This window comes from Ranitomeya variabilis, chromosome 6 (genome assembly GCF_051348905.1).
Source record: "Ranitomeya variabilis isolate aRanVar5 chromosome 6, aRanVar5.hap1, whole genome shotgun sequence".
Taxonomy (NCBI): domain Eukaryota; kingdom Metazoa; phylum Chordata; class Amphibia; order Anura; family Dendrobatidae; genus Ranitomeya; species Ranitomeya variabilis.
In genome coordinates this window covers 7,154,978-7,180,289 of record NC_135237.1, presented here as the reverse complement: position 1 = coordinate 7,180,289, position 25,312 = coordinate 7,154,978, and the positions used below count along the sequence as shown (strand labels likewise).

Genomic DNA, 25,312 nt, shown 5'->3' with positions numbered 1-25,312 from the left:
GAGAATACACTGGAGTATGGAGGACACTGGATGACAATACACTGGAGTATGGAGGGCACTGGATGACAATACACTGGAGTATGGAGGGCAGTGGATGACAATACACTGGAGTATGGAGGCACTGGATGAGAATACACTGGAGTATGGAGGGCACCGGATGAGAATACACTGGAGTATGGAGGGCAGTGGATGACAATACACTGGAGTATGGAGGCACTGGATGAGAATACACTGGAGTATGGAGGGCACCGGATGAGAATACACTGGAGTATGGAGGGCACCGGATGAGAATACAGTGGAGTATGGAGGGCACCGGATGAGAATACAGTGGAGTATGGAGGGCACCGGATGAGAATACACTGGAGTATGGAGGGCACCGGATGAGAATACACTGGAGTATGGAGGGCACCGGATGAGAATACACTGGAGTATGGAGGGCACTGGATGACAATACACTGGAGTATGGAGGGCACTGGATGACAATACACTGGAGTATGGAGGGCACTGGATGAGAATACACTGGAGTATGGAGGACACTGGATGACAATACACTGGAGTATGGAGGGCACTGGATGACAATACACTGGAGTATGGAGGACACTGGATGACAATACACTGGAGTATGGAGGGCACTGGATGACAATACACTGGAGTATGGAGGCACCGGATGAGAATACACTGGAGTATGGAGGGCACCGGATGACAATACACTGGAGTATGGAGGGCAGTGGATGACAATACACTGGAGTATGGAGGACACTGGATGACAATACACTGGAGTATGGAGGGCACTGGATGACAATACACTGGAGTATGGAGGCACTGGATGAGAATACACTGGAGTATGGAGGGCACCGGATGAGAATACACTGGAGTATGGAGGGCACCGGATGAGAATACACTGGAGTATGGAGGGCACCGGATGAGAATACACTGGAGTATGGAGGGCACCGGATGAGAATACACTGGAGTATGGAGGGCACCGGATGAGAATACACTGGAGTATGGAGGGCACCGGATGAGAATACACTGGAGTATGGAGGGCACTGGATGAGAATACACTGGAGTATGGAGGGCACCGGATGAGAATACACTGGAGTATGGAGGGCACCGGATGAGAATACACTGGAGTATGGAGGGCACCGGATGACAATACACTGGAGTATGGAGGGCAGTGGATGAGAATACACTGGAGTATGGAGGGCACCGGATGAGAATACACTGGAGTATGGAGGGCAGTGGATGAGAATACACTGGAGTATGGAGGACACTGGATGAGAATACACTGGAGTATGGAGGGCACTGGATGAGAATACACTGGAGTATGGAGGCACCGGATGAGAATACACTGGAGTATGGAGGACACTGGATGAGAATACACTGGAGTATGGAGGGCACCGGATGAGAATACACTGGAGTATGGAGGGCACCGGATGAGAATACACTGGAGTATGGAGGGCAGTGGATGAGAATACACTGGAGTATGGAGGACACTGGATGAGAATACACTGGAGTATGGAGGGCACTGGATGAGAATACACTGGAGTATGGAGGCACCGGATGAGAATACACTGGAGTATGGAGGACACTGGATGAGAATACACTGAGTATGGAGGGCACCGGATGAGAATACACTGGAGTATGGAGGGCACTGGATGAGAATACACTGGAGTATGGAGGCACTGGATGAGAATACACTGGAGTATGGAGGGCACCGGATGAGAATACACTGGAGTATGGAGGACACTGGATGAGAATACACTGGAGTATGGAGGACACTGGATGAGAATACACTGGAGTATGGAGGGCACTGGATGAGAATACACTGGAGTATGGAGGACACCGGATGAGAATACACTGGAGTATGGAGGGCACCGGATGAGAATACACTGGAGTATGGAGGACACCGGATGAGAATACACTGGAGTGTACCACATAGTAGAACCAGAAGACCCTGAAATGTACCAAATGGTGAGGGGGGTTTTTTTTTGACACTCATTTATCTTGCGTGTTTTTCCCGTGGAATGACTACTTGCGCAATCTTCTCAAAGTGTGTAGGAAATGTTAAAGGGAACCTGTCACCTGAATTTGGCGGGAACAATTTTCAGTCATATGGGCGGGGTTTTCGGGTGTTTGATTCACCCTTTCCTTACCCGTTGGCTGCATGCTGGCTGCAATATTGGATTGAAGTTCATTCTCTGTCCTCCGGAGTACACGCCAGCGCAAGGCACTATTGTGGCCAGCATGTAGCCAGCGGGTAAGGAAAGGGTGAATCAAACACCCAAAAACCCCACCCATATGACCCAAAACTGGTCCCGCCAAATTCAGGTGACAGGTTCCCTTTAAGTATAAATGTTTCCAACTAGGTAAGTTACCCCTGTTACATCCGGAGCAGCGCTCATCATCCTCCTGGTTTCCTGTTACCAGAGAGCAGTGGATTCTGGGAGTGAGGAAACCAGTTACACATTCAGAGTGCAGCTGTTTAATCACCTGACTAATGACTGGAGCAAAACTGCTATTTGTTTCCAGGGCAACCAGTAGATTTGTGAGTTCAGCTCTGGATAAATATATGAAGTGAGGATCGGTTGGCAGCACTGGGGTACAGCGCTGCAGAATACGATGCCGCTATATAAGTAAATAATAGATCGGTACACATCCCCAGGGTTAGTCGTCTGTCGGAGATCCGGTACGCTCTTCATATGTTGTCAGTACAAGCAGTTATACAGCTTACGCTTTGAGAATGCCCCTTGGGGTCAGTGATCCCAGGAATTAGTTTTCATGCCTCGGGGCCATTCTCGGAGTCACCGCATCTCAATCCTGAGCACTCTCTAAAGCACCTGGAAAATCAGGATCTTAAAGTGACGAGAAGAAAAGCTAGTATGAAGCAACAAGGGCTTTCTCCCCATAGACCCGGACTTTTGGTAAAAGGCAAGTGCAGCTCAGAACCTTCCTATTTCAAGAATCAAGTTTTTTTTATTTTCATTTTAGGCAGGAAAAACCTAAAATAAATTCAAACTATATGAACCTTGTTCAATCCATACAAACAGAGGCAGCGCGAAGCGCAAGTCACTGGAGTAAAACAATTGTAGACATTAGAAGACTCAGCTCAACGGAGAAAGAGATGTAGGAAAAAAGGACAAGGACAATGTTCATTATGATGGCAGAGATCACAACCAACAGGAAGACCAAAACCAAAAGAACGGAGAGGGATAAACAAGAAGAAGATGGAGACCACAGGATCATAGATATCAGGATGACCAAAACACAAGACAAGAGGAAAATGACCAACAACAAGATGGAGGTAACCACAGGATCATAGATATCAGAAAGACCAAAACACAAGACAGGAGAAGGATGACTACAACAAGAAGGAGATGACCACAGGATCACAGATATCAGGAAGACCAAAACACAAGACAAGAGGAAAATGACCAACAACAAGATGGAGATAACCACAGGATCATAGATACCAGGAAGACCAAAACAAAAGACAGGAGGAAAATGACCAACAACAAGATGGATATGACCACATGATCATAGATATCAGGAAGACCAAAACAAAAGACTGGAAGAAAATGACCAACAACAAGATGGAGATGACCACATGATCATAGATATTAGGAAGACCAAAACAAAAGACGGGAAGAAAATGACCAACAACAAGATGGAGATGACCACAGGATCATAGATACCAGGAAGACCAAAACAGTAGACAAGAGGAAAATGACCAAAAACAAGATGGAGATGACCACAGAATCATAGATATCAGGAAGACCAAAACAAAAGACAGGAGGAAAATGACCAACAACAAGATGGAGATGACCACATGATCATAGATACCAGGAAGACCAAAACAAAAGACAGGAGGAAAATGACCAACAACAAGATGGAGATGACCACATGATCATAGATATCAGGAAGACCAAAACAAAAGACAGGAAGAAAATGACCAACAACAAGATGGAGATGACCACATGATCATAGATATTAGGAAGACCAAAACAAAAGACAGGAAGAAAATGACCAACAACAAGATGGAGATGACCACAGGATCATAGATACCAGGAAGACCAAAACAGTAGACAAGAGGAAAATGACCAAAAACAAGATGGAGATGACCACAGGATCATAGATATCAGGAAGACCAAAACAAAAGACAGTAAGAAAATGACCAACAACAAGATGGAGATGACCACAGGATCATAGATATCAGAAAGACCAAAACACAAGACAAGAGGAAAATGACCAACAACAAGATGGAGATAACCACAGGATCATAGATACCAGGAAGACCAAAACAGTAGACAAGAGGAAAATGACCAAAAACAAGATGGAGATGACCACAGAATCATAGATACCAGGAAGACCAAAACAGTAGACAAGAGGAAAATTACCAAAAACAAGATGGAGATGACCACAGAATCATAGATATCAGAAAGACCAAAACACAAGACAGGAGAAGGATGACTAACAACAAGATGGAGATGACCACAGGATCATAGATATTAGGAAGACCAAAACAGAAGACAGGAGGAAAATGACCAACAAGATGGAGATGACCACAGAATCATAGATATCAGAAAGACCAAAACACAAGAAAGGAGGAGGATGACCAACAACAAGATGGAGATGACCACAGGATCATAGATATCAGGAAGACCAAAACAAAAGACTGGAGGAAAATGACCAACAACAAGATTGAGATGACCACAGGATCATAGATACCAGGAAGACCAAAACAAAAGACAGGAGGAAAATGACCAAAAACAAGATGGAGATGACCACAGGATCATAGATATCAGGAAGACCAAAACAAAAGACAGGAGGAAAATGACCAACAAGATGGAGATGACCACAGAATCATAGATATCAGAAAGACCAAAACACAAGAAAGGAGGATGACTAACAACAAGAAGGAGATGACCACAGGATCATAGATATCAGAAAGACCAAAACACAAGACAGGAGGAGGATGACTAACAACAAGATGGAGATGACCACAGGATCATAGATATCAGGAGGACCAAAACAGAAGACAGGAGGAAAATGACCAACAACAAGATGGAGATGACCACAGGATCATTGATATCAGAAAGACCAAAATACAAGACAGGAGAAGGATGACTAACAACAAGATGGAGATGACCACAGGATCATAGATATCAGGAAGACCAAAACAAAAGACAGGAGGAAAATGACCAACAACAAGACGGCGATGACCACAGGATCATAGATATCAGAAAGACTCAAAATACAAGACAGGAAGAAGACCAACAACAAGACGGCGATGACCACAGGATCATAGATATCAGAAAGACTCAAAATACAAGACAGGAAGAAGACCAAGAACCAACAATAAGAGCGAGACAATTACAGAGGTCATAGATACCTGGGAGACTCCAACCAAAAACAGGATGGGATGGAGGAATACATATCACACAAAAGATGTGGAGAGGAATGGGGCAAAACTGAACTGATCTTTAATTCAGTGACTCAATGGCTTAGAAAATCTTTCCCTTCATCCACATCCAATTCTCTTTCAAGATATTTTCATATATTTTGAAAAACTAAAAAAGTGCTTCATTACAATGAAAATAACTTTAGAAATCAAAGACCAATTTCTGCTTCAATCTCATTGATGAACTCTGACAGACCCACAAGGTACGACAATCAGATGATTACATTAGATCTAGGATGTTGGATAATAAAATCTTCACTTGTAAAGGGCCTTTTATTTTCTTTTTAATATTCAATTTTCTTCAAAAAATGCCAAAAACATTTATTGCAAGACAGTGGTAAGGCTGCAGTAGCACAATACAAAGCACCTGCCTTCCCATGAGGATTCCTACAGGCTGAGGGGTGAATCCTATGATGACAGGTTTAAAAAATAACTTTTTAATTAAAAAAAATTGCAGTTTAATTTTAGATAACTTTTGGACTTTTTAACCTGTAATGCGAACATATTTTTGTATGTTTTGGAGATGGACCTCAGCATGTCTGCCCCGCTCAACTATAAGTGGCAACTGGCAGGTGCAGGTAGCGCAGACGTCCAAAACCGATCCTCTTTATGGTGCTTTATGGGGAGAAAGCAGAAGATGGCAGATTAGTGGCGGATGTTCTACTCCATTAGATTTCAGTGTTCACCATCGCCAGAATCTACATCATGAGGATGCCCCTCTGTCACCTCAACAATAATAGTGCCCACCGCAGTCTACCAGATTGTTAGCACTGAAGTTTGGTGCCCATGACTGGTGAATAGTAATGCACCAATGGTGGGACATGATCTGGAGACACAAAGATTGGGCCTCACACAAGGCTTATTCACAACAGGGACCTGACGGCTGACAGGGGCCCATACATTGTGCAGAAGGGCCCTAGCCTTTATATTCATTAATGACAAGTGTCAGCATCACTGCGGCCCGTTCCTCCCAAGGCTGAAGCTCTATGATGGTCTGGGAGTCCCTGAAGTCTAGCGAGGGAGAACACTAGAGGTAAGTAAGCCACTCTTAGTCTTGTTAGTCCTTTTAAATACCTTTGATTAAAAGTTTAGCGGTAGACACGAGGGAGCCGGCTTTAAAGGTGACTACGCCAGAGTCATTGGTCCCCAGGTTTTTTAGGGTTAGGGTGTGGACTCTGCCTCTGTGCACTGAGATCTCGATCACGGGGCTGTTCTGCAGCGGAGAACCGTCGAGCCACCACTGCACGTTCCGCACATCCGGGCCAGACAGCTCACAGGAAAATGTGGCCGTCTCCCCCGCAAAGACATCTGTGTTCTTTAAACCCATCACTATCTCTATGTTACTCTCTGTGAGGGTCCCCGGACCAAAGAAGAAAAAAGAGACAGTGTCATCAAATGTAGACAGGAGGAAGAAGATAGTTACAGCCAAGTCCTACCAGAATCAGCAGAGGAGACAAAGAACTAAGAGGTTGACAAAATATAGACCACTGTAGAAACACTCATAACTGATTGGACAGACAACTACAGACCCGGCCCATTCTACAGCTTCATCCTACAGCCCCATCATACACCCTCATCCTAAAGCCGCATGTTACAGCCCCATCCTACACCTTCATCCTACAGCCCCACCCTACAGCCCCATTCTACAGCCCCATCCTACACCCTCATCCTACAACCCCATCCTACAAGCCCTATCCTACAGCCCCATTCTACAGCTCCATCCTACTGCCCCATCATACACCCTCATCCTACAGCCGCATGTTACAGCCCCATCCTACACCCTCATCCTATAGCTGCATCCTACAGCCCCATCATACACCCTCATCCTACAGGCCCATCCTACAGCCCCATCCTACACCCTCATCCTACAGCCCCATAGAACAGCTTGATCCTACAAGCCCCATCCTACAACCCCATCCTACAACCCCATCCTACAACCCCATCCTACAGCCCCATCCTACAGCCCCATCCTACAGCCCCATCCTACAAGCGCTATCCTACAGCCCCACCCTACAGCCCCATTCTACAGCTCCATCCTACAGCCCCATCTTACACCCTCATCCTACAGACCCATAGAACAGCTTGATCCTACAAGCCCCATCCTACAAGCCCCATCCTACAACTCCATCCTACAACCCCATCCTACAGCCCCATCCTACAGCCCCATCCTACAGCCCCATCCTACAGCCCCATCCTACAGCCTCACCCTACAGCCCCATCCTACAGCCCCATAGAACAGCTTGATCCTACAAGCCCCATCCTACAACCCCATCCTACAATCCCATCCTAGAGGCCCATCCTACATCCCCATCCTACAGTTCCATCCTACAAGCCCACCCTACAGACCCATCCTACACCCTCATTCTACAGCCCCATCCTACAGGCCCATCCTACAGCCCCATAAAACAGCTACATCCCACAGACCCATCCTACTGGCCAATCTTACAGCTCCATCCTACTGGCCAATCTTACAGCTCAATCCTACAGCTCCATCCTACAGCCCCATCCTACAGCTCCATCCTACAGGCCCACCCTACAGCTCCACCCTACAGCCCCAACCTACAGCCCCAACCTACAGCTCCACCCTACAGCTCCACCCTACAGCCCCAACCTACAGCCCCAATCTACAGCTCCATCCTACAGTCCCATCCTACAGCCCCATCCTACAGCTCCACCCTACAGCATCATCCTACAGGCCCACCCTACAAGCCCCATCGTACAGCCCCATCCTACAGCCCCATCCTACAGCTCCACCCTACAGCTCCACCCTACAGCCCCATCCTACAGCTCCACCCTACAGCTCCACCCTACAGGCCCAGCCTACAGCCCCATCCTACAGCTCCACCCTACAGGCCCACCCTACAGCCCCATCCTACAGCTCCACCCTACAGCCCCACCCTACAGCCCCATCCTACAGCTCCACCCTACAGCCCCAACGTACAGTCCCATCCTACAGCTCCACCCTACAGCTCCACCCTACAGGCCCAGCCTACAGCCCCATCCTACAGCTCCACCCTACAGGCCCACCCTACAGCCCCATCCTACAGCCCCACCCTACAGCCCCATCCTACAGCTCCACCCTACAGCCCCAACGTACAGCCCCATCCTACAGCTCCACCCTACAGCTCCACCCTACAGCCCCATCCTACAGCCCCACCCTACAGCTTCACCCTACAGCCCCATCCTACAGCCCCACCCTACAGGCCCCATCAAGCAGACACATTCATAAAAGAAGCAACCAATCAGGATCCAGCAAATGCAAAAAAATGAAAAACAGGCATTTGATTGGAGGCTGAAAGCCCCATAATGTTTTGCTTCCATCAGTAATTATAAATTACAGGACATGTAAAGCAGCCACAATTCCACGTGGATACAAAGGCTCAGATACCATGTATCACAATGACTGTAGTATAACAACATTGTGTCAATGCTGTAGAATAAGACATGGACTGAAAATTCACTTGGCGCAGTGGGCAGGTTCAAGTCTCGCAGCTAGAAGGGAAAAGTGATGCGGGTAAGACTTGAGCTACACAGAGGTAGAGGCTGGTGATCTTCACGTGGTCCAAGATGGCACGGAGCATGAACTTTGTAAGGGCAGCTAGTGGGGAAGAGGGGGAAGAAATGGCGCAACTTGCGGGTTGGAAATTGGAGAAACAGTGCGGTGAAGGGATGAAAATAAAAGTGCTACTGTTCACCCCAAGGGCTAGACGGAAGTGCTGGTGGCCCGCAGCTGGTTAGCTTCCCTGTGGAAGAAGCAAGAGCTTGTGGCAGGAGTCCGGAACAAGGTGGTCCACCAGTCAGATAGGGCCTGAAGGTAGGACGTGGCCTACACAACAGGATTTCCTAAGAGTCCGTCAGCCAGTCAGTGACCGGAGGGGCCTGGATAAGAGACAGGCCAGTGCTCAGGCTAGAAACCTGCAGGTGGATCCCCTGACTTTCCATCATTAGGAGGTGAAGATGTTACCTATTACCCCCCGCCGAGGCATGGGTTCATTCACGAGTTCAGGACTAATCATAATGTCTTTGTGGAGAGACTAATCATAATGTCTTTGTGGAGAGGTGAAGGCTAAAGACAGAACACCTGCCATGAAGGCTACATGACCTCACGAAGAGCATACAGGTCAAATTCCGGAAGATGGATGGTCGCCATGGGTGGTATGCGGTCTGTGTGGTTCATGAGGGCAGGGGCTTTGCTGAGCCATTTTGGAGAATGGAGAGAGACTGGAAGAGGTCCTTGGAGGCTACTCAGCCTGGAGTTCCAATGACAGAATACTGGAAACTACCTTCACAAGTCCACGGGTCAGTAGTCATTCATGTCATGCCTGGGCATTCGCTAATTTCCATATGAAATAGAGTCTGAGGTGTGCGCAGGACAGGCACCAGGAGAAGGCGGTGCAGGAGGAAGAGGGGGATCGTCTTCAAGCTCTCCAGGAGAGGAGGGGGAAAGGACTTCCCAGAGATAAATAAGAAATGGAGTCGGAAGCTGAACGAGGCCATGTTTGGCCCGTTGCCGGTCTATGACCCACATGTCCAGGACTCGCCTTGTTGATGGACATGGAGAGCCTAATTGTGTTTACTTCCCCTAGTTTTGTCTGTCACACTTGTTGTGCATTTTCTTGCAGGATTAAAGGAAGTTCTACAGCTTCTGGGGGGTCCTACACCCTCAGCCAAGGACTCACCATTACCTGTGTACCGGTCTCATGAACAGGAATGGAGCTTAAAACCACTGTGTTCCCTTCTTACAGACTGATGGGGAACAAATGGACTGTGCCCGCAGTGAAAAGGGCTACCCTGACTGATGGACTGTATCGATGGCTTGAGGGCCCGTGTTCAGTACTGTTAAATTAACCCAATGGACTGGTGCCGGCTTAGGAAAACAGGAACATGGACACTAATGGTCGTAAGTTTCAGGGTCCTAACAGAGGACGTAAAGAAACGCTCAGTAATCTGAGTAATGTGCAGTGAAATGATTCGGCATCTTCCCTGGTAACAGGAGAGTGTCCGGGTGTCCACTCCAACTGATGGTTACAGGTTATGGGCAGGAGGGCGGCCATGGACATGCTGCATGTTTCCCTTTGACTAATGGTATGTGATGTATAATGTGACCTGTGCCTTAAAGATGATAGTAGTATTAATAAAGTGTGTGGTTTGACAATAGGGATAGGGATAGTGAGAGTTGATGTTTGGGATTAGCCCAGAGTTGGATGGGATAAATGAAGGGAAAGTGACAATTTCCTGGTAGTGAGGCAGATAAGGCCAGCAGTGCGTAGAACGAGGACCCAAGGTCCAATGTGAACAGTGCCACCGAGAGGACGCCTCGCATAAAGGCCCAGAGTTCATAGCTCTTGAAGGTTATGTGCCTAAACAGGACTTAGAACGTGAGACAAGTGAAAAGTCCCGGGCAGGAGTTCCCGAGAGTCAGCGTAGGAGAAGATAAGTACTGGCCATACCGGCATCCTAAGGGGAGAGAAGACACAGAACCGCGGGCGAGTACAAGACTCTCGCTACACAGGACCATAGTGTCCAGCTGGGCTGTGGTGAAGTAATGAGAAACAGAAGAAAGAAACAGAAGAAAAGTAGAGAGTGAAGAGGAAAGGTGAAGACGGAGAACAATGGAGAAGAGGAGGAAATGGTGTGGAAAATGCTCCGAGTTGTGAAGGAACCGTATACCCACTATCTCTAGTATGGTGGTCTCCCTCATTGTAGGGTCCAACACCCGATCCTGGCAAACCAGCAACATCGGCTACATGAGGCCTGGACGGGCGTGGCGCCCCCACAGCACAAGTCCACACACCCAGCCAGGACCAATAACCTTCATATAACGAGCCGGGTCGCCCACAGGTACCGGCCCGTGTCACGTTACAGTGGACAACCCGATAAACTGCTCCACGTGTCACCACCAAGTCCAGTCCCATGGTTCCCATCAACGATCTCAGGACTGGATGACAGGACCCAGAGACACCTGCCCCTTGTCAAAAAACCCCGCTCACTTATGTGACTAGAAATCTATTGGGATTACACACATGAAAAGCAAATCACAACAGGAGAAAAAACGTGGCCCCCTCCATCCAGCTGGAGCTGCCCAGGAGAGAGAAGCTGCGGTATAAAGCAGATCACACAATGTATAGATGGATATAGGACAGTGGTGACTCTTCTGCCCTTACCTCAACACAAGACGGAAGCAGGAAAAAGCAGATAAAAACATAAATGTTAAGCAGTGATGGCCCTGGTTCTCCTTGAGGACAAATAAGAGAGAAGATGCAGTATAAAGCAGAAGCATAACAAATGTGGACATAATTCGAGATCTCCAGACAGGACACACGTGGCCACCGTCACGTTACTCGCCCCAGACATATGGATGGGACCACCTGACCTTCAGCCGCGGTGACATCATCCCCTGGCCGTGATGTCACTATGACACGGCTGCCACATCCACGGGGCAGAGAAGTCCTCGTCCTCACCTCCTAGGAGACAGTGAGGTCACCCAACACAGAGGCTGTTACCTTGTACAAACACGGAAGCCGTGGTCTGAGCCGATCCCGAGCTGCAGGTGTAGGGGCCACAGTCCTCCAGGGCCACATTGTGGATCACTAATTCAACAGCGCGGCCATCCTGTCTCATCTCATACTTATCCCCAGACTGTAGGACCAGGGCCCCCTTCCTCCACTCCACGGGGGCTCCTTCCCGGGACACCTCACAGTGTAAAACGGCCGTCCTCCCCTCCTCCGGCTCCATGTTCTGCAGCTCATGTGTGAACGCGACAGGGAGGGCTGAAACACAGAAAAGACAGACCCGGAGGTACAGCGGACTGACGACAGCGGACACACCAAGACATGGCCACCACGAGAACAGGCAACGATTCCCAAGGAAAAAAAACACAAAAATTTAGCTTAACTTGAGTTGGTACACATGCAGATGTTAAACGCATGTTCACATTGGCCACAAAACATTAAAACCTACAAGAGAAAAAAAGTAAGCAAAAACCCTGATATAACTAAGTAAAAAAGCAAAAGTGCATTTAAATAACACAGAGTTTTTAGTAATACTGTTTTTTGATTAAAAAAAAAATAGCACAAAAGCCATCCCACCACGTCAAGGTAACTCTGATCGGGACTGTCATAGGAACAGTATTATAGCAGTTATATTCTTGTACATAGGAGCAGTATTATAGTAGTTATATTCTTGTACATAGGAGCAGTATTATAGTAGTTATATACTTGTACACAGGAGCAGTATTATAGTAGTTATATTCTTGTACATAGGGGCAGTATTATAGTAGTTATATTCTTGTACATAGGAGCAGTATTATAGTAGTTATATTCTTGTACATAGGGGGCAGTATTATAGTAGTTATATTCTTGTACATAGGGGCAGTATTATAGTAGTTATATTCTTGTACATAGGAGCAGTATTATAGTAGTTATATTCTTGTACATAGGGTCAGTATTATAGTAGTTATATTCTTGTACATAGGGGCAGTATTATAGTAGTTATATTCTTGTACATAGGGTCAGTATTATAGTAGTTATATTCTTGTACATAGGGGCAGTATTATAGTAGTTATATTCTTGTACATAGGAGTAGTATTATAGTAGTTATATTCTTGTACATAGGGGCAGTATTATAGTAGTTATATTCTTGTACATGGGAGCAGTATTATAGTAGTTATATTCTTGTACATAGGAGCAGTATTATAGTAGTTATATTCTTGTACATGGGAGCAGTATTATAGTAGTTATATTCTTGTATATAGGAGCAGTATTATAGTAGTTACATTCTTGTACATAGGAGCAGTATTATAGTAGTTATATTCTTGTACATAGGGGCAGTATTATAGTAGTTATATTCTTGTACATAGGGGCAGTATTATAGTAGTTATATTCTTGTACATGGGAGCAGTATTATAGTACTTATATTCTTGTACATAGGGACAGTATTATAGTAGTTATATTCTTGTACATAGGGGCAGTATTATAGTAGTTATATTCTTGTATATAGGAGCAGTATTATAGTAGTTACATTCTTGTACATAGGAGCAGTATTATAGTAGTTATATTCTTGTACATAGGGGCAGTATTATAGTAGTTATATTCTTGTACATAGGGGCAGTATTATAGTAGTTATATTCTTGTACATAGGGGCAGTATTATAGTAGTTATATTCTTTTACATAGGGGCAGTATTATAGTAGTTATATTCTTTTACATAGGGGCAGTATTATAGTAGTTATATTCTTGTACATAGGAGCAGTATTATAGTAGTTATATTCTTTTACATAGGGGCAGTATTATAGTAGTTATATTCTTGTACATAGGGGCAGCATTATAGTAGTTATATTCTTGTACATAGGAGCAGTATTATAGTAGTTATATTCTTGTACATAGGAGCAGTATTATAGTAGTTATATTCTTGTACATAGGAGCAGTATTATAGTAGTTATATTCTTGTACATAGGAGCAGTATTATAGTAGTTATATTCTTGTACATAGGAGCAGTATTATAGCAGTTATATTCTTGTACATAGGAGCAGTATTATAGTAGTTATATTCTTGTACATAGGAGCAGTATTATAGCAGTTATATTCTTGTACATAGGGGCAGTATTATAGTAGTTATATTCTTGTATATAGGGGCAGTATTATAGCAGTTATATTCTTGTACATAGGAGCAGTATTATAGCAGTTATATTCTTGTACATAGGGGCAGTATTATAGTAGTTATATTCTTGTACATAGGAGCAGTATTATAGTAGTTATATTCTTGTACATAGGGGGCAGTATTATAGTAGTTATATTCTTGTACATAGGAGCAGTATTATAGTAGTTATATTCTTGTACATAGGGGCAGTATTATAGTAGTTATATTCTTGTATATAGGGGGCAGTATTATAGTAATTATATTCTTGTACATAGGAGCAGTATTATAGTAGTTATATTCTTGTACATAGGGGCAGTATTATAGTAGTTATATTCTTGTACATAGGAGCAATATTATAGTAGTTATATTCTTGTATATAGGAGCAGTATTATAGTAGTTATATTCTTGTATATAGGAGCAGTATTATAGTAGTTATATTCTTGTACATAGGGGCAGTATTATAGTAGTTATATTCTTGTACATAGGAGCAGTATTATAGTAGTTATATTCTTGTATATAGGGGGCAGTATTATAGTAATTATATTCTTGTACATAGGAGCAGTATTATAGTAGTTATATTCTTGTACATAGGGGCAGTATTATAGTAGTTATATTCCTGTACATAGGAGCAGTATTATAGCAGTTATATTCTTGTACATAGGGGCAGTATTATAGTAGTTATATTCTTGTATATAGGGGGCAGTATTATAGTAATTATATTCTTGTACATAGGAGCAGTATTATAGTAGTTATATTCCTGTACATAGGGGCAGTATTATAGTAGTTATATTCTTGTACATAGGAGCAGTATTATAGTAGTTATATTCTTGTACATAGGAGCAGTATTATAGCAGTTATATTCTTGTACATAGGAGCAGTATTATAGTAGTTATATTCTTGTACATAGGAGCAGTATTATAGCAGTTATATTCTTGTACATAGGGGCAGTATTATAGTAGTTATATTCTTGTATATAGGGGCAGTATTATAGCAGTTATATTCTTGTACATAGGAGCAGTATTATAGCAGTTATATTCTTGTACATAGGGGCAGTATTGTAGTAGTTATATTCTTGTACATAGGAGCAGTATTATAGTAGTTATATTCTTGTACATAGGGGGCAGTATTATAGTAGTTATATTCTTGTACATAGGAGCAGTATTATAGTAGTTATATTCTTGTACATAGGGGCAGTATTATAGTAGTTATATTCTTGTATATAGGGGGCAGTATTATAGTAATTATATTCTTGTACATAGGAGCAGTATTATAGTAGTTATATTCTTGTACATAGGGGCAGTATTATAGTAGTTATATTCTTGTACATAGGAGCAATATTATAGTAGTTATATTCTTGTATATAGGAGCAGTATTATAGTAGTTATATTCTTGTATATAGGAGCAGTATTATAGTAGTTATATTCTTGTACATAGGGGCAGTATTATAGTAGTTATATTCTTGTATATAGGGGGCAGTATTATAGTAATTATATTCTTGTACATAGGAGCAGTATTATAGTAGTTATATTCTTGTACATAGGGGCAGTATTATAGTAGTTATATTCTTGTACATAGGAGCAGTATTATAGTAGTTATATTCTTGTACATAGGGGCAGTATTATAGCAGTTATATTCTTGTACATAGGGGCAGTATTATAGTAGTTATATTCTTGTACATAGGAGCAGTATTATAGTAGTTATATTCTTGTACATAGGGGGCAGTATTATAGTAGTTATATTCTTGTACATAGGAGCAGTATTATAGTAGTTATATTCTTGTACATAGGGGCAGTATTATAGTAGTTATATTCTTGTATATAGGGGGCAGTATTATAGTAATTATATTCTTGTACATAGGAGCAGTATTATAGTAGTTATATTCCTGTACATAGGGGCAGTATTATAGTAGTTATATTCTTGTACATAGGAGCAATATTATAGTAGTTATATTCTTGTATATATGAGCAGTATTATAGTAGTTATATTCTTGTATATAGGAGCAGTATTATAGTAGTTATATTCTTGTACATAGGGGCAGTATTATAGTAGTTATATTCTTGTACATAGGAGCAGTATTATAGTAGTTATATTCTTGTATATAGGGGGCAGTATTATAGTAATTATATTCTTGTACATAGGAGCAGTATTATAGTAGTTATATTCGTGTACATAGGGGCAGTATTATAGTAGTTATATTCCTGTACATAGGAGCAGTATTATAGCAGTTATATTCTTGTACATAGGGGCAGTATTATAGTAGTTATATTCTTGTATATAGGGGGCAGTATTATAGTAATTATATTCTTGTACATAGGAGCAGTATTATAGTAGTTATATTCCTGTACATAGGGGCAGTATTATAGTAGTTATATTCTTGTACATAGGAGCAGTATTATAGTAGTTATATTCTTGTACATAGGAGCAGTATTATAGTAGTTATATTCTTGTACATAGGAGCAGTATTATAGCAGTTATATTCTTGTACATAGGGGCAGTATTATAGCAGTTATATTCTTGTATATAGGGGCAGTATTATAGCAGTTATATTCTTGTACATAGGAGCAGTATTATAGCAGTTATATTCTTGTACATAGGGGCAGTATTATAGTAGTTATATTCTTGTACATAGGAGCAGTATTATAGTAGTTATATTCTTGTACATAGGGGGCAGTATTATAGTAGTTATATTCTTGTACATAGGAGCAGTATTATAGTAGTTATATTCTTGTACATAGGGGCAGTATTATAGTAGTTATATTCTTGTATATAGGGGGCAGTATTATAGTAATTATATTCTTGTACATAGGAGCAGTATTATAGTAGTTATATTCTTGTACATAGGGGCAGTATTATAGTAGTTATATTCTTGTACATAGGAGCAATATTATAGTAGTTATATTCTTGTATATAGGAGCAGTATTATAGTAGTTATATTCTTGTATATAGGAGCAGTATTATAGTAGTTATATTCTTGTACATAGGGGCAGTATTATAGTAGTTATATTCTTGTACATAGGAGCAGTATTATAGTAGTTATATTCTTGTATATAGGGGGCAGTATTATAGTAATTATATTCTTGTACATAGGAGCAGTATTATAGTAGTTATATTCTTGTACATAGGGGCAGTATTATAGTAGTTATATTCCTGTACATAGGAGCAGTATTATAGCAGTTATATTCTTGTACATAGGGGCAGTATTATAGTAGTTATATTCTTGTATATAGGGGGCAGTATTATAGTAATTATATTCTTGTACATAGGAGCAGTATTATAGTAGTTATATTCTTGTACATAGGGGCAGTATTATAGTAGTTATATTCCTGTACATAGGAGCAGTATTATAGCAGTTATATTCTTGTACATAGGGGCAGTATTATAGTAGTTATATTCTTGTATATAGGGGGCAGTATTATAGTAATTATATTCTTGTACATAGGAGCAGTATTATAGTAGTTATATTCTTGTACATAGGGGCAGTATTATAGTAGTTATATTCTTGTACATAGGGGGCAGTATTATAGTAGTTATATTCTTGTATATAGGAGCAGTATTATAGCAGTTATATTCTTGTAGATAGGGGCAGTATTATAGTAGTCATATTCTTGTACATAGGGGCAGTATTATAGTAGTTATATTCTTGTACATAGGGGTAGTATTATAGTAGTTATATTCTTGTACATAGAGGCAGTATTATAGTAGTTATATTCTTGTACATAGGAGCAGTATTATAGTAGTTATATTCTTGTACATAGGAGCAGTATTATAGTAGTTATATTCTTGTACATGGGGCAGTATTATAGTAGTTATATTCTTGTACATAGGGGGCAGTATTATAGTAGTTATATTCTTGTACATAGGGGCAGTATTATAGTAGTTATATTCTTGTAGATAGGGGCAGTATTATAGTAGTTATATTCTTGTACATAGGAGCAGTATTACAGTAGTTATATTCTTGTACATAGGGGTAGTATTATAGTAGTTATATTCTTGTACATAGAGGCAGTATTATAGTAGTTATATTCTTGTACATAGGAGCAGTATTATAGTAGTTATATTCTTGTACATAGGAGCAGTATTATAGTAGTTATATTCTTGTACATAGGAGCAGTATTATAGTAGTTATATTCTTGTACATAGGAGCAGTATTATAGTAGTTATATTTTTGTACATAGGAGCAGTATTATAGTAGTTATATTCTTGTACATAGGGGCAGTATTATAGTAGTTATATTCTTGTACATAGGATCAGTATTATAGTAGTTATATTCTTGTATATAGGGGGCAGTATTATAGTAATTATATTCTTGTACATAGGAGCAGTATTATAGTAGTTATATTCTTGTACATAGGGGCAGTATTATAGTAGTTATATTCTTGTACATAGGAGCAATATTATAGTAGTTATATTCTTGTATATAGGAGCAGTATTATAGTAGTTATATTCTTGTATATAGGAGCAGTATTATAGTAGTTATATTCTTGTACATAGGGGCAGTATTATAGTAGTTATATTCTTGTACATAGGGGCAGTATTATAGTAGTTATATTCTTGTACATAGGGGCAGTATTATAGTAGTTATATTCCTGTACATAGGAGCAGTATTATAGCAGTTATATTCTTGTACATAGGGGCAGTATTATAGTAGTTATATTCTTGTATATAGGGGGCAGTATTATAGTAATTATATTCTTGTACATAGGAGCAGTATTATAGTAGTTATATTCTTGTACATAGGGGCAGTATTATAGTAGTTATATTCTTGTACATAGGGGGCAGTATTATAGTAGTTATATTCTTGTATATAGGAGCAGTATTATAGCAGTTATATTCTTGTAGATAGGGGCAGTATTATAGTAGTCATATTCTTGTACATAGGGGCAGTATTATAGTAGTTATATTCTTGTACATAGGGGTAGTATTATAGTAGTTATATTCTTGTACATAGAGGCAGTATTATAGTAGTTATATTCTTGTACATAGGAGCAGTATTATAGTAGTTATATTCTTGTACATAGGAGCAGTATTATAGTAGTTATATTCTTGTACATGGGGCAGTATTATAGTAGTTATATTCTTGTACATAGGGGGCAGTATTATAGTAGTTATATTCTTGTACATAGGGGCAGTATTATAGTAGTTATATTCTTGTAGATAGGGGCAGTATTATAGTAGTTATATTCTTGTACATAGGAGCAGTATTACAGTAGTTATATTCTTGTACATAGGGGTAGTATTATAGTAGTTATATTCTTGTACATAGAGGCAGTATTATAGTAGTTATATTCTTGTACATAGGAGCAGTATTATAGTAGTTATATTCTTGTACATAGGAGCAGTATTATAGTAGTTATATTCTTGTACATAGGAGCAGTATTATAGTAGTTATATTCTTGTACATAGGAGCAGTATTATAGTAGTTATATTTTTGTACATAGGAGCAGTATTATAGTAGTTATATTCTTGTACATAGGGGCAGTATTATAGTAGTTATATTCTTGTACATAGGATCAGTATTATAGTAGTTATATTCTTGTATATAGGGGGCAGTATTATAGTAACTATATTCTTGTACATAGGAGCAGTATTATAGTAGTTATATTCTTGTACATAGGGGCAGTATTATAGTAGTTATATTCTTGTACATAGGAGCAATATTATAGTAGTTATATTCTTGTATATAGGAGCAGTATTATAGTAGTTATATTCTTGTATATAGGAGCAGTATTATAGTAGTTATATTCTTGTACATAGGGGCAGTATTATAGTAGTTATATTCTTGTACATAGGAGCAGTATTATAGTAGTTATATTCTTGTACATAGGGGCAGTATTATAGTAGTTATATTCCTGTACATAGGAGCAGTATTATAGCAGTTATATTCTTGTACATAGGGGCAGTATTATAGTAGTTATATTCTTGTATATAGGGGGCAGTATTATAGTAATTATATTCTTGTACATAGGAGCAGTATTATAGTAGTTATATTCCTGTACATAGGGGCAGTATTATAGTAGTTATATTCTTGTACATAGGAGCAGTATTATAGTAGTTATATTCTTGTACATAGGAGCAGTATTATAGTAGTTATATTCTTGTACATAGGAGCAGTATTATAGCAGTTATATTCTTGTACATAGGGGCAGTATTATAGCAGTTATATTCTTGTATATAGGGGCAGTATTATAGCAGTTATATTCTTGTACATAGGAGCAGTATTATAGCAGTTATATTCTTGTACATAGGGGCAGTATTATAGTAGTTATATTCTTGTATATAGGGGGCAGTATTATAGTAATTATATTCTTGTACATAGGAGCAGTATTATAGTAGTTATATTCTTGTACATAGGGGCAGTATTATAGTAGTTATATTCTTGTACATAGGAGCAATATTATAGTAGTTATATTCTTGTATATAGGAGCAGTATTATAGTAGTTATATTCTTGTATATAGGAGCAGTATTATAGTAGTTATATTCTTGTACATACGGGCAGTATTATAGTAGTTATATTCTTGTACATAGAAGCAGTATTATAGTAGTTATATTCTTGTATATAGGGGGCAGTATTATAGTAATTATATTCTTGTACATAGGAGCAGTATTATAGTAGTTATATTCTTGTACATAGGGGCAGTATTATAGTAGTTATATTCCTGTACATAGGAGCAGTATTATAGCAGTTATATTCTTGTACATAGGGGCAGTATTATAGTAGTTATATTCTTGTATATAGGGGGCAGTATTATAGTAATTATATTCTTGTACATAGGAGCAGTATTATAGTAGTTATATTCTTGTACATAGGAGCAGTATTATAGTAGTTATATTCTTGTACATAGGAGCAGTATTATAGTAGTTATATTCTTGTACATAGGGGCAGTATAATAGTAGTTATATTCTTGTATATAGGAGCAGTATTATAGCAGTTATATTCTTGTACATAGGAGTAGTATTATAGTAGTTATATTCCTGTACATAGGAGCAGTATTATAGTAGTTATATTCTTGTACATAGGGGCAGTATTATAGTAGTTATATTCTTGTATATAGGGGGCAGTATTATAGTAATTATATTCTTGTACATAGGAGCAGTATTATAGTAGTTATATTCTTGTACATAGGGGCAGTATTATAGTAGTTATATTCTTGTACATAGGGGGCAGTATTATAGTAGTTATATTCTTGTACATAGGGGGCAGTATTATAGTAGTTATATTCTTGTATATAGGAGCAGTATTATAGTAGTTATATTCTTGTACATAGGAGCAGTATTATAGCAGTTATATTCTTGTACATAGGGGCAGTATTATAGCAGTTATATTCTTGTATATAGGGGCAGTATTATAGCAGTTATATTTTTGTACATAGGAGCAGTATTATAGCAGTTATATTCTTGTACATAGGGGCAGTATTATAGTAGTTATATTCTTGTATATAGGGGGCAGTATTATAGTAATTATATTCTTGTACATAGGAGCAGTATTATAGTAGTTATGTTCTTGTACATAGGGGCAGTATTATAGTAGTTATATTCTTGTACATAGGAGCAATATTATAGTAGTTATATTCTTGTATATAGGAGCAGTATTATAGTAGTTATATTCTTGTATATAGGAGCAGTATTATAGTAGTTATATTCTTGTACATACGGGCAGTATTATAGTAGTTATATTCTTGTACATAGGAGCAGTATTATAGTAGTTATATTCTTGTATATAGGGGGCAGTATTATAGTAATTATATTCTTGTACATAGGAGCAGTATTATAGTAGTTATATTCTTGTACATAGGGGCAGTATTATAGTAGTTATATTCCTGTACATAGGAGCAGTATTATAGCAGTTATATTCTTGTACATAGGGGCAGTATTATAGTAGTTATATTCTTGTATATAGGGGGCAGTATTATAGTAATTATATTCTTGTACATAGGAGCAGTATTATAGTAGTTATATTCTTGTACATAGGAGCAGTATTATAGTAGTTATATTCTTGTACATAGGAGCAGTATTATAGTAGTTATATTCTTGTACATAGGGGCAGTATAATAGTAGTTATATTCTTGTATATAGGAGCAGTATTATAGCAGTTATATTCTTGTACATAGGAGTAGTATTATAGTAGTTATATTCCTGTACATAGGAGCAGTATTATAGTAGTTATATTCTTGTACATAGGGGCAGTATTATAGTAGTTATATTCTTGTATATAGGGGGCAGTATTATAGTAATTATATTCTTGTACATAGGAGCAGTATTATAGTAGTTATATTCTTGTACATAGGGGCAGTATTATAGTAGTTATATTCTTGTACATAGGGGGCAGTATTATAGTAGTTATATTCTTGTACATAGGGGGCAGTATTATAGTAGTTATATTCTTGTATATAGGAGCAGTATTATAGTAGTTATATTCTTGTAGATAGGGGCAGTATTATAGTAGTTATATTCTTGTACATAGGGGCAGTATTATAGTAGTTATATTCTTGTACATAGGGGTAGTATTATAGTAGTTATATTCTTGTACATAGAGGCAGTATTATAGTAGTTATATTCTTGTACATAGGAGCAGTATTATAGTAGTTATATTCTTGTACATAGGAGCAGTATTATAGTAGTTATATTCTTGTACATGGGGCAGTATTATAGTAGTTATATTCTTGTACATAGGGGGCAGTATTATAGTAGTTATATTCTTGTACATAGGGGCAGTATTATAGTAGTTATATTCTTGTAGATAGGGGCAGTATTATAGTAGTTATATTCTTGTACATAGGAGCAGTATTACAGTAGTTATATTCTTGTACATAGGGGCAGTATTATAGTAGTTATATTCTTGTACATAGGAGCAGTATTATAGTAGTTATATTCTTGTACATAGGAGCAGTATTATAGTAGTTATATTCTTGTACATAGGAGCAGTATTATAGTAGTTATATTCTTGTACATAGGAGCAGTATTATAGTAGTTATATTCTTGTACATAGGGGGCAGTATTAGAGCAGTTGTAGCAGAATGTTAATAGTGTATGGCTGAGCTTTCGTTACCTTTTACATGTAACTTTGCGGATGTCTTCTCGCTTCTTGCATTACAGCTGTACTCCCCAGAATCCTCCTGTGTGACACCCTTGATATGTAGTTTGTGAGTGGTTCCTGTAACGCTGATCTCGTACTTTCCTCCAGGAGTGATTGTGGCGGCCCCTTTTCTCCACTCCACAGTGATGTTTGGTTTGGACAGCTCGCAGTGCAGGATGGCTTCTCCTTTCTCGTTCACTTCTGTTGGCTGCAGCGTTTTGGTGAATTTTAAGGCTACAGCTGGAGAAAAATACCAGCACATAAGGGGTTAACAGATATAGTGAAGAAGGTCTGGTACAATGACACATAAGAGTCGGTGACCTCAACATCTCAGATAAAACCCCTATGTACAATGTATAATACTGGAGTGATGTGGTGGGCACAAGTATTGGGTATTTACCTTTCACCTCCAGCTCAGCTGTACTTGTGTTCTGCCCCACCCTGAAGCTGACGAGGCCGGAGTCCTCCTTTGACACTTTCTTTAGGGTCAGGGTATGAATCTTGCCCTTGTGGACTGCGATCTCGTTCATCTCGTTGGACTGTAGAGGGACTCCAGCCAAGCACCACTGCACGTCAGGAGCGTTGTCCTTAGACACCTTACATTTGAAGATGGCATCTTCTCCATCCTCCACTGAAACGTTCTGCAGCCGGTCCACGATGAACGGTTCTGGCTCTGAAATAGAAAGTTGGAATAATCATCATATGATGAAGGCAAAACATCACCATCATGCCAACATAAACTCTGTCAGATCTGTGAGCCACCGACCCAGACTGCCCCCAACATGGAGGCCACCGCCCCATACAGGTCACCTTCAACACATAGGACACCACGGACCCAGATTGCCCCCAACATTGAGGCCACCACAAACCGATACAGACTGCACCCAACACAGAGACCGCCACTGACCCATACAGACTGCCCCCTACACAGACGCCGTCACTGACCCATATAAACTGCCCTCAACACAGAGGCCACCACCAACCCAGACTGCCCCCAACATGGAGGCCACCTCCTCATAAGGGCTGCCCTCAACACAGAGGATGCCACCGACCCAGACTGCCCCCAATATGGAGGCCACCTCCCCATACAGGTCACCTTCAACACATAGGATGCCACCGACCCAGACTGCCCCCAACATTGAGGCCACCACAAACCGATACAGACTGCACCTAACTCAGAGACCGCCGCCGACCCATACAGACTGCCCCCAATACAGAGGCCACCAATGACCCATATAAACTGCCCTCAACACAGAGGCCACCACCAACCCAGATTGCCCACAACATGGAGGCCACCTCCCCATACAGGCCGCCACCGACCTAGACTGCCACCAACATGGAGGCCACCTCCTCATACAGGCTGAACCCAACTTAGAGGACGCCACCGACCCAGACTGCCCACAATATAGAGGCCACCTCCCCATACAGGCCGTCCCAATATAGAAGCTGCCACCGACCCAGACTGCCACCAACATGGAAGCCACCTCCCCAAACAGGCTGCCACCAACTTAGAGGACGCCACCGACCCAGACTGCCCACAATATAGAGGCCACCTCCCCATACAGGCCGTCCCAATATAGAGGCTGCCACCGACCCAGACTGCCACCAACATGGAAGCCACCTCCCCAAACAGGCTGCCACCAACTTAGAGGACGCCACCAACCCAGACTGCCCAGAATATGGAGGCTACCAACGACCCAGACTGCCCCGAACATGGAGGCCACCTCCCCATATAGGCTGTCCCCAACACAGAGAATGCCACCGACCCATACAGACTGCCCTCAACACAGAGGCCACCACCAACCCAGACTGCCCCCAACAAGGAATCCACCTCCCCATACAGGCAGCTCCAGTATAGAGGCCACCACCAACCCAGACTGCCCTCAACATGGACGCCACCTCCCCATAGAGCCGCCCCCAATACAGAGGTCGCCACCGACCTAGACTGCCCTCAACATGGACGCCACATCCCCATAAAGGCCGCCCCCAATACAGAAGCTGCCACCGACCCAGACTGCCCCTAACATGGAGGTCACCTCCCCATACAGGCCACCATCAACCCAGACTGCCCATAACATGGAGACCACTGTTAGGTGTCGAGATCCCACCGCTGCACAGGGGGAATCTTGAACCACCTCCGCTGCG

General features: G+C 41.0%; 1 protein-coding gene across 1 annotated transcript in view; it reads right to left on the bottom strand.

Annotated features, from left to right (window-relative positions):
- Positions 1–25,312, bottom strand: part of OBSCN (obscurin, cytoskeletal calmodulin and titin-interacting RhoGEF) — an 860,705-nt gene that overhangs the window by 494,864 nt on the left and 340,529 nt on the right. Inside the window, exons 55-58 of the mRNA XM_077269354.1 lie at positions 23,568–23,840; positions 23,141–23,407; positions 11,962–12,228; positions 6,533–6,805 (exon numbers count right to left, since the gene is read on the bottom strand). Coding sequence (XP_077125469.1) covers positions 6,533–6,805; positions 11,962–12,228; positions 23,141–23,407; positions 23,568–23,840 — 1,080 coding nt within the window. The remainder of the gene's footprint in view (positions 1–6,532; positions 6,806–11,961; positions 12,229–23,140; positions 23,408–23,567; positions 23,841–25,312) is intronic.